Source organism: Tachysurus fulvidraco, chromosome 8, assembly GCF_022655615.1.
Source record: "Tachysurus fulvidraco isolate hzauxx_2018 chromosome 8, HZAU_PFXX_2.0, whole genome shotgun sequence".
Lineage (NCBI taxonomy): Eukaryota > Metazoa > Chordata > Actinopteri > Siluriformes > Bagridae > Tachysurus > Tachysurus fulvidraco.
The window spans coordinates 8,250,423-8,260,422 of NC_062525.1; the positions used below are offsets into that span (position 1 = coordinate 8,250,423).

General features: G+C 42.2%; 1 protein-coding gene across 15 annotated transcripts in view; it reads right to left on the minus strand.

Annotated features, from left to right (window-relative positions):
* ebf3a (EBF transcription factor 3a) overlaps nt 1-10,000 on the minus strand; it is a 96,264-nt gene that overhangs the window by 27,185 nt on the left and 59,079 nt on the right. For 6 of the 15 annotated variants that reach the window (XM_047817780.1, XM_047817781.1, XM_047817775.1 and 3 more), the window contains exons 8-9: nt 7,358-7,502; nt 336-469 (exon numbers count right to left, since the gene is read on the minus strand). In XM_047817780.1, coding sequence (XP_047673736.1) covers nt 336-469; nt 7,358-7,502 — 279 coding nt within the window. The remainder of the gene's footprint in view (nt 1-335; nt 470-7,357; nt 7,503-10,000) is intronic. The other 9 variants (XM_047817784.1, XM_047817776.1, XM_047817778.1 and 6 more) reach the window with 3 other exon arrangements.

Consider the following 10,000-nt stretch of genomic DNA (forward strand, 5'->3'; position numbering starts at 1 on the left):
TTCATTCATTTTCTACCACTTATCCAAACTACCTTGGGTCACGGGGAGCCTGTGCCTATCTCAGGCGTCATCGGGCATCGAGGCAGGATACACCCTGGACGGAGTGCCAACCCATCGCAGGGCACATACACACACTCTCATTCTTTACTCTAAATATGTTATTATTATTATTATTATTATTATTATTATTATTATTATTATTATTATTATTATTATTATTATTATTAATATTATTATTATTATTATAAACAGTTGCATAGAATTTGAGCTCTGAAATTTGTTCTACCCTCCACAACATTCACCACTAGCACTAAACCAAATCCATCAGTCCTCACCTCGCTCCATACGAGCATGGTGCCGAACACGACCTGCAGGCCGTCGAAGAAGTTGTCGCCGATGAGGATGACCGTGGCTCCGCCGGTGGTCCAGCCTTCACTGGGGCTAATGGCCTTTATGCACGGGGTAGCTGCTTATGACAGGACAGAAAACATTCCGCTCAGGACCGTGCTTTATTATCACACAAGCAAACACATCCATACTCACACTTACACTCACACACACATCCACAAAAATACGGAACACACACACTGGTCCCTCACTGAGGGGCAATTAAACTCAAAAGCAGGCAAAGCATGAATGATCTGGGCCACGCAGCAACAAAAGGGCACGGCTATACATCAGGCTGCTCTCCTTTTTTTTTTATTTCTTTTTTTTTATTTCTTTTACAGCAGCTATTAGGAGGCACGCTCAAAAGGAGAGAAGGAACAGTAAGGCTGTTAATAACGATTCAATCCCGTCTACACGTAGTACTGATCTGACAAAGGGCCGAGAACAGACGCTCAATTTTTACCCACGATGCAAGTTTGACTTCAGATTAGAACTTTCTGTAGTTAAAACAAATGAATGATTGTAGCGCTGCAAGTCTGATGTAAGTTGAGCGGGGACTCTGTTGGCTTTCAGTGTAAGACGTGTGTGTGTCTTTCTGTTGGATAAACTTTACACAGAATTTTAGTGCTTGAAGATAATGGCTTTATATTTTAGATGTTTATGAACAAGCACTTGGGGCATCTTAGAGAGCAGAAGTAGGTTCGATATCAACATTTTAAAACTTTTACATTTACCTTTGTGTGGAAAAATAAAAATAAATGTTTCTGCTTTTTTTTTTTTTTTTTTTTGAGAGGTGGGTGGATATTTTTCTATGAAACTTTTGTCCCTATTATGCAAGGAGAAAAACAAATACTTATTCAATACTACAAATTCTTAAATCTCCGAGTGTCTACTATGGTACCAACTGTTAAGCATCACTGTGTGTTGTGACATGAGGAAGAAATTCAAGGCTGAACCTGAGCACCACAAAGCAGGCACAACATCTGATTTTTTGGGTTAAACTCTTTTCCTCTTTCCTCACCGGCTGATGAATAAATGAGGCTTGATCCTGTTCATATTATTTTGTTAAAACTAGAATTGCACCTTATCCTGAGCTCTGTATCCGTCTGCTCTCTGTATCTCCTCACTTTCGGTTCCTTGTTCTTTTTTTTTTTTCCTCCACTAGTTATTATAGAGGTGTGAGAGGGACACAATGGCCTCATGTTCTCCTGCTCTGTGTTCTCAGCAGCCTGGTTAATAATGCACAGGAGACACTCGGCCTTCCTGTTAAAAGTCTTTCAGCCGCAAATCGTCACGGGAGCTCCACGGTGACATCATCCAGCACGTCCCATTCCCATTTGCTCAGACTTCATCGTACCATTTTTATATTAAACCGTACAGGAAATTCATAACTGCAACTTGAATTATCATCTCCTGTAGTTTTGCTCCAATCATTTTTTTTATATCTTTAAAAGTCTTTATATTTTTATATAGTGATAAACTATGAACGAAGAGTGAAAAAATATAATGAGGATTTAAGGCTTATTAATGATTTTAGTTCAAATCTGAAACCGTTGGAGAGAAAATAGAATGAAAAGGAAATGACGGCTATATTTTATGATTTGTTTCGAAAATAACAGATTTCAAAATAAAAGGTTTTCCACGGCTCACGGGTTATAAAAGATGGTAAAATTTGATATTTTATTACTATCTTTTATTAAAAGATTAGATAAAAAATTTTAATAAGCAAGAAATAATGATGTACAATGTCTATAATAATAATAATAATAATAATAATAATAATAATAATAATAATAATAATAATAATGATTATGTGAGCATTGCATGTGGACTGTAAGGCCAGGTTCAAGTCCCTGTCTCCTTTTGTGTGTGTGTGTGTGTGTGTGTGTGTGTGTGTGTGTGTGTGTGTGTGTGTGTGTGTGTGTGTGTGTGTGTGTGTGTGTGTGTGTGTGTGTGTGTGTGTGTGTGTGTGTACAGCCAGGCCTAGTTAATCACCATTAGGTATTGTTGTGTTGAACAGGCCAGACAAGGCACCTCTCTTTGTTTGCCTTAATGTTGGACTAGTGGAGGTTGTATTTGTTCATTCCTCTCACATCTCCCAGAGCAGCAGAGGCTCCATGCGCTCCCTCTGTCTCTCTCTCTGTCTCTCTCTCTCTCTGTCTCTCTCTCTCTCTCTCTCTCTCTCTCTCTCTCTCTCTCTCTCTCTCTCTCTCTCTCTCTCTCTCTCTCTCTCTCTCACTCTCTGTCTGTGTGAGCGTGTGTGTGTGTGTGTGTGTGTGTGTGTGTGAGAGAGAGAGAGAGAGAGAGAGAGAGAGAGAGAGAGAGAGAGAAAGCTTGCCCTTAACTAAAGCTGTTGACTTCATGCTAATAAGTTCATACAAATTTTCATTTCTGAGGCTTGCGAGTGACATTTGCTTTTCTTAATTGCAGGCAGAGTGCTTGAAAGCAGATCAAGTCTCTGAAGACAGACACGGCTCCTCAAAGGGACTGACCTTCATCAACACTTCCAATTATAGCGAATCATTCACTAAAAATTACAGTAAACAAATTTACTTTGTGTAGGTGAGCAATCGGGAGGGACGGAGGAGGGGCTTGCATCTGTTTGTGTGTGCGTATATGCATGTTTGTGTGTATATGTCTGCGTGGGGTGTGTGATATAAAAGCAGACCCGCACGAAGGGAGAGAGAGCAGCTGCGGTAAGAGACCACGGCACGTTGCCTTGGAATTTGCAATGACTCCCTCCATCATGCAGAAAAAGAGATTGCAAGTCGCCTTCCCTTCTGCCGTGTGACATTTGCATACACTTTCAATACAAGGTAGTGGGGGAACATGTGTTCAATGGGAGGCGTGGCAAAGCGAATTACACAGCGATCTAACTCTATGCGAGCACAATGTGTGCAAGCACATGATGGAAAATGGAGAGAGCAGACGCAGAGGCAGAAGCCAAGTACAACACACTTCCAGGAAGAGGATGAGAGAAATAAATATTTATCCATGGGAGCACTTTTTAGCAAGGAATGTAGCCTGTGTGCGTATGGGAGGTGGGGGTATTTAAACGAGGGCTCACTTTTTGGCAGTGTGTGTTTAAATCAGGACAGTGGAGGGTTTCCTTAAATGTGTGGGAAGTGTGTTTGAGGAATATGATATTTCTGTGAAAGGTTGTGTCCACGTGTTGAAGCTGTCACCTGAAATTATCCTTGCTACAAGAATTCTAGGGGATTTTTATGATACAGTAATTACCTTATTGTCCCTTTTTTTTTCTTTGCACCCATCAGATTTTCTATACAAGATCTTTCTGTGCTCTTTTCTTTGGTTGTTTGTTTTGTTTTGTATTTGCCCAAACTCTTATAAAACCTGGACGCGCCACTGTTTACACTCAACCGTGTCACACTTGTCGAAAATCTATCCTGGACATCCAAAGGGAAGGTGACGAGAGTGTCTGAAGTGAAGCGACTTCAACTGTGTGTGTGTCCTGGCCTCCTGCTGTCTTCCCTTGTGTATTGTTTTCCCGGTGTGAAGCTCTAATCAGAGGCGTACTCTCTTCCATGGCAACGTGGTCGGTGCCGCCGCCGTGTTTGTCACCTTCCTACTTCTCCCCCAATACACTCGAACAGGTCCGCTCTTGCCTGATGCTGCCTCCCTTTGTTGAGCCGACGGCCAAACGTGCCGCAGTAGTGCTGGGGATGGCCAGATGGCAGGCTGATCCAGGCGCTGATGGGATTAAAGCTCGTACCTCGTGTGTGTGTGTTTGTGTATGTGTGTGTGTGTGTGTGTGTGTGTGTGTGTGTGTGTGTGTGTGTGTGTGTGTGTGTGTGTGTGTGTGTGTGTGTGTGTTGCCCATCTGGCCCCCTTTAACAGGCTACAGCCCTGCAGACGCGATCCGCTTGTCTTTATTGCATAAACCTAACAACATTACCGCCACTTGGTATGCAAATCAAGCTGGAACTGCAGGCCTTCAATGCACACGCAGAGAAAAAGAAAGTGAGAGAGAGAGAGAGAGAGAGAGAGAGAGAGAGAGAGAGAGAGAGAGAGAGAGAGAGAGAAAAAGAAGAAAAAAGAACGCTGTCTCTTTTTCATATCGTCTTGTCTCTTTCTCTCTGTCTCCTTCATTTAGCTTCGCAACCTTTGCAAATACTAAATCAGAGATTATCCGAGTGCCTCTTTAAAAACTTGGCATCCAGTGCGTGCGAGTGTGTGTGTGTGCGAGTGTGTGCGTGCGTGCGAGTGTGTGTGTGTGTGTGTGTGTGCGAGCTTCTGCACGCAGCAGGTGTAGTATTTTCCTGTCTGATTATGTGCATATGGAGTTGTGTCTCTATGCGTGTCTTGCAAATGGTTTAGTTTGTTGTTTCTGATCATGTGCATATGGCGCTGTGTGTTTGAAGCAGGCTACTGCAAAAAAAAAAAAAAGACCTCTACGTGTGAGGAGGCGAGGTGCACTCGGGGTCCTCATGGCCCATGAACGGAGAGACGTGTTATAGTGTGCAATAGGAGGAAGGAGGAAGATCCACTGGGGGCAGCAACAAGGGGAATTACTTTTAGTTGAAGATCAGAAGCCAGAGTAAATTCACTGTCCGGGAACATTAGCCCTTATTAGATGATTAGATAAGAGCGTTAGGGGAAGACGAGACTGTCTCTGATACACAGCAGTACCTCTCTCACTCTGTCTGTCTCTCTATCTCTTCCTCTCTCTCTCTCACTTGCTTTTTCCCGCTCGGAGCACTTATCACTTCCAAGAATGTGTTTCTAATCTCAAATACCCCAGTCTCTCCTCTTACTCTCTCTCTCTCTCTCTCTCTCTCTCTCTCTCTCTCTCTCTCTCTCTCTCTCTCCCTCTCTCTCTCTCTCTCTCCCTCTCTCTCTTTCGTGCGCTCTCTCTCTCTTTGTTATAGCTGTCAGCTGAAATGTGGATATGGATGGGATTATGGTTCACGACCGTACATGTCATGAACACGTGTGCCTGGATGTGTCTGTGCCGTTTTTACACATCCACACACTTATGAGCACATGGTAGAATCTGGCTGTTATCACCTTCTTTCCTGTCATCAACAGCTTCTGTATAGTCCTTACACATACACACACACACACACACACACACACACACACACACACACACACACACACACACACACACACACACACACACACACACATAAGTGTCGTAAAGCATCTTTGTTTTCTTGATGATTTTGTTTCTTGTGAAAAAGTTCATCTGAAAGAATTTCCGATCATAATTCTGAAAAATTAGCAGGAGCGATTATGGCGGGAAGACGGGAGAAGGCTGAAAGCGAGAGTGAATGACAGTCATAAGTCCAGGGTTGGATCTCTTCCTTCCCTTTGCACTAACTGTTCCCAGTTCGCTCTTAAAGCCCCTTATTAGGAGGCTAGTGGCAATATCAGCTCGGCCTAAATTTGACGTCTGGGCCGGCTGAAATCCCAGGTAGCTAAGTGGTGTGGAAGAAACAGGGTGTGCGTGTGTGTGTGTGTGTGTGTGTGTGTGTGTGTGTGTGTGTGTGTGTGTGTGTGTGTGTGTGTGTGTGTGTGTGAGAGAGAGAGAGAGAGAGAGAGAGAGAGAGAGAGTGAGAGGGGAGGACACCTTTTAAAACCATGGAGACTTTCTTTTTTTTCCTTTTTTTTTTTAAAGACTTGTTAAAACGGTTGCGGTTGCTCGTAGAAAAGCTGACAAAATTGCAAAAGAAAAAATAAAATAAAGAAAAGAACAAAACCAAGTCGGAGCTGAATATCAGGTATGGCTTCTACCAAATACAGAATTTGTTGAAACACATTCATCATGGACTTAAAAAAAAAAGACATTAGCTGAATAACAACAGTAAAATAGAGTAAAGCATGCTCTACAAATAGGGCTTTGAAGATGAGTCGCACCAACGGCGTACAAGCTGGGCCTCTTTTTTTTTTTCTCTCTCTCTCTTACTCTTTTTCCCCAGGGATGGAACGAGACAAGGGGAGAGGCTTCAACCTTCTTAATTGCTCTCCTAATTAAAGGCGGTTGCTAAGCAAAACACACCTACCATCAAATGGGCACAGAAGAGAGACAAACAACACGTCATGGGGCCAAACGGCTGCAGCGCTCAGGGCACCGGTGCGTAATTAAGCTATTTTCATTTCGTCCCTGTCATTAATAAACGAACAAATAAAAGTCCAGAAGAGAAAAAAAAACCAAATAATTTAGCGAGCTTTGCCTTGCAAGAGAAAGGGGGTTGCTAAATCACTGCTAATTAGCATATGGCCTCATATGTGTGACTCAAAAATGGTGTACATGAGCTGATATGCGATCATTAGAACAGAAAATTCAAAGGTTACGGTTTTAAAGCAGCGATGCCAAAAAAGATATGTTGTTTTGATGGCTTTTTGGTGCAAAGCTACTTGACCTTAGGAGAAATAGCAAAAGGCTGCTTAGATTTAAGATATTATATGTTTGGATTTCCATATGCTGGAAAATGCTGGAAAAATCAGTCAGTTGTTATTTCTGGAAGACATGATTATTTATTTATTTATTTATTTATTTATTTATTTATTTATTTATTTATTTATTTATTTATTTATTTTGTGATTCATTTGTCACCCTTGACTTAGACGTGGCCCAACATCATTCATGGAAAGTAATAATAATAATAATAATAATAATAATAATAATAATAATAATAATAATAATAATAATAATAATAATAATAATAATAATAATAATGGAGGAAGAAGGTAGCAACATAAGAGAATGAAATCTATCCCATGTGATCTATAGGTATATGCGTGTATGAAGAAGAGGGAAAAAAAAGACCTACTAAAAACTAAACTAGTCTTCATTCTCCTCTACTTTACACTACAGCCATAAGAAGCTCAGAAAAAGAAAAGTGAGGATGGAAATGCACCTAAACAGCAGAAGAAGGGAAGAGAAAGAAGAGGAAGAGAGCGGTAGAAGTGCTGCAAATAATAAGTTCATGTAAAATGTGCCTACCATTCTCCAGATAAGGAGGGGCCGTACCTTCAGAGGGGTCAAGGCGGCGGGCACGGCGGCCATGTTTGGAGTTGTTATGGACGAACATGTTGTCCGAAACGGCCAACACGTGACCGTCCACGTTAACTGTCGTCGATATAACGACCTGGAGAGAAAACAGAGTGTGGACGGAGGATTATTATGGTTATTAGTTTGTTTTATTTCTGTCATTCAGTCATTTCATATTTGGGAAAATTTCCGCATACCGTGAGAACGTCTGAAAATCAAGCGAATTCCAGACAAAACCGAATAAACCAGAGGTGACTTACTACAGAGACATAAGGATCAAGATGAAGGCTGACCTGCGGACCTCGCTTAGTTTCCTACCTCAGAGTTCAACCTTATCGAGAAAATAAATGACACTCTACTAATCATCGAGCAGCTGCTTTCACCGAGTTTTCTCAAATAAACCCCCGAGTCAGCAGCTCCCAAACTTGAGGGACCGGGGATCGGATTTGTTGAAGATGATGATTATTAATGACCTTTTTTTTTTTTTCCAGAACAAGGTATGAGCTTCAAAACGATGTGACACACGGGATTCTGACAGCGTGGGGTTCACAAACATCGCTCAGTGTCATTATTCGCCCATGGGAAGCATTTGTCGTTTAATATTTCATTATTATTCTCAAAAAAAAAATATGGAGAGACTCGACGGTTTTACAGGCACTTAATTCAATTAAACAATATTTAACGCTTTATATATCCAGAGCAGACTGAAGCAGGTCTATATGTCAAAAAGAGGTTTTTAACGCAGCCATGCTATATAAAGAAGATTCAATTTCTCACTTGATGGCTACAATTAGCCTTTGTGTGGATAAGAGCAGTTTCGCTTTCTATAAAAAGGATACACTTGGGCAGGAAGTGCGTTCGAGTGTTCTTTATATAAAGAACCTCTTTTCAAAGGTCTGTCACTCAAACACAGGTTTTGTTTTTTTTTCCTGTGCGTGTGTTTGCACTTGTGTGTGTTGGAGATCTTTGACAAACCTCCAATTAGGCATTAATCTGCCACTTGCGTGAACACAGACGGGAGAAGAGGCTCTCGTCTGCTCTTTCAGGCGTTAACAGTCTCTCAAACGTTGCCTGTGGCCCTCACACCCATCTGCATTGATCTATTGATATATTGATTAGTTGTTTTCTCTCATTAGTGGCAGTGAGAGTCAATGCAGAGATAAATGAGACTGGTGGGGTCAAGGGGTGGGGGTGTTTGGAGGTGGGGGGGGGCTCTTGAGAGGGGGGAGGGAAAAAAAAGAAAAAAGGAAACTCTTCAGTGAATTAGCAAAATCGCTATTCTGTTTTTTTTTTTGGTTTTTTTTTATCTGTTTGGCTCACAGTCGTGGTTTCAACAGGGGCACTTGATCTGACGAAGGAGAGCGTTTAGCATTTGAATGGAGACAAGAAGGCAAAGAGAGAGAGAGAGAGAGAGAGAGAGAGAGAGAGAGAGAGAGAGAGAGAGAGAGAGAGAGAGAGAGAGAGAGAGAGAGAGAGAAATCAGCATCAGAATAAACATCAGAGCAGCTTTACATCCCCCCTCACTCTGCAGCTCTGTGGTCTGTATCTCTATGAGGATGATGGATAGGCCGTGCTCCGGCCCCCACCTGCCAGAGTGAAGGATGAGGAAAAGAGGATCAAGACAGGAACAGAAAGAAGCACCAGAAGCACGACCCTGACACGGGATCTTTTTCTGGTGGAACATGTGCAAAATTTATTCTAGAGATGGCATTTAGTTGAACATGGAGCGATCAGGATAAGAGAAGAGACAGCCATGCTTCCGGATGAAGATCGGTGCTAGGAATAACGTAGAAGACCAATATGCTCCGAATGGCGACACAATTAGGATGAATACAGAAAAAAAAAAAGAATCATCTCAGGTAGATTCAGGTCAAAAATCATTAACGTATAAGTCCTGAGAACCAGAAAAGTTCTGGTTATAAATGGCTTCGTCGTCATCCTATAGGAGGAGTGACCTAAATATCTGAGTGCTTCTCCGAATACAATCCTAGAGAGAACGGACAAAATGTGGGACAGACTTCGAAGATGTTCTTTCAGGTCAGAAGGTCATCATTATGGTTCCCTTCTCTCCATCCTTTCTTTTTTTTTCTTGCTGAGGCAGCAAGAGAGAAGGAGCAAGCAGAGAAAACTGCACCGAGGGCCCTGGCGCCCTGTTAAGACCAGTTAAAACCTTCAGGGAGGAGAAGAGATTAGAAAGACAGAAAGAGAGGGAGAGCGAGAGAATCAGGTGGGCCATCAGCGGTGACGGATGTTTCTTTTAGTCACCACAGAGTCAGAAAGGACACTTCCTCTCACTCTGACTCTGACCTTCTGCTCTGGACACATGGATCAATATCATCTGCGGCCCTCGTCCTCTCGGCCCGCGGCGCATGAAAAATGGAAAACTCCACGGCGTGCCGATGCCTGGAGATCCTGTCTGGAGCGTTATACGTCTTAATAACACGGCTGAGAATAGAAGCTCACACATTTCATTATTAGAGCCTCGGTGTTATGCTGATACACAACGTGGAAATGCGGAGCACTTTTAAGGAACTCTGATATTTGTCTTTTATCCTTTAAAACGTATTCAAGATTTTTATATTGTAGCATTAGGAT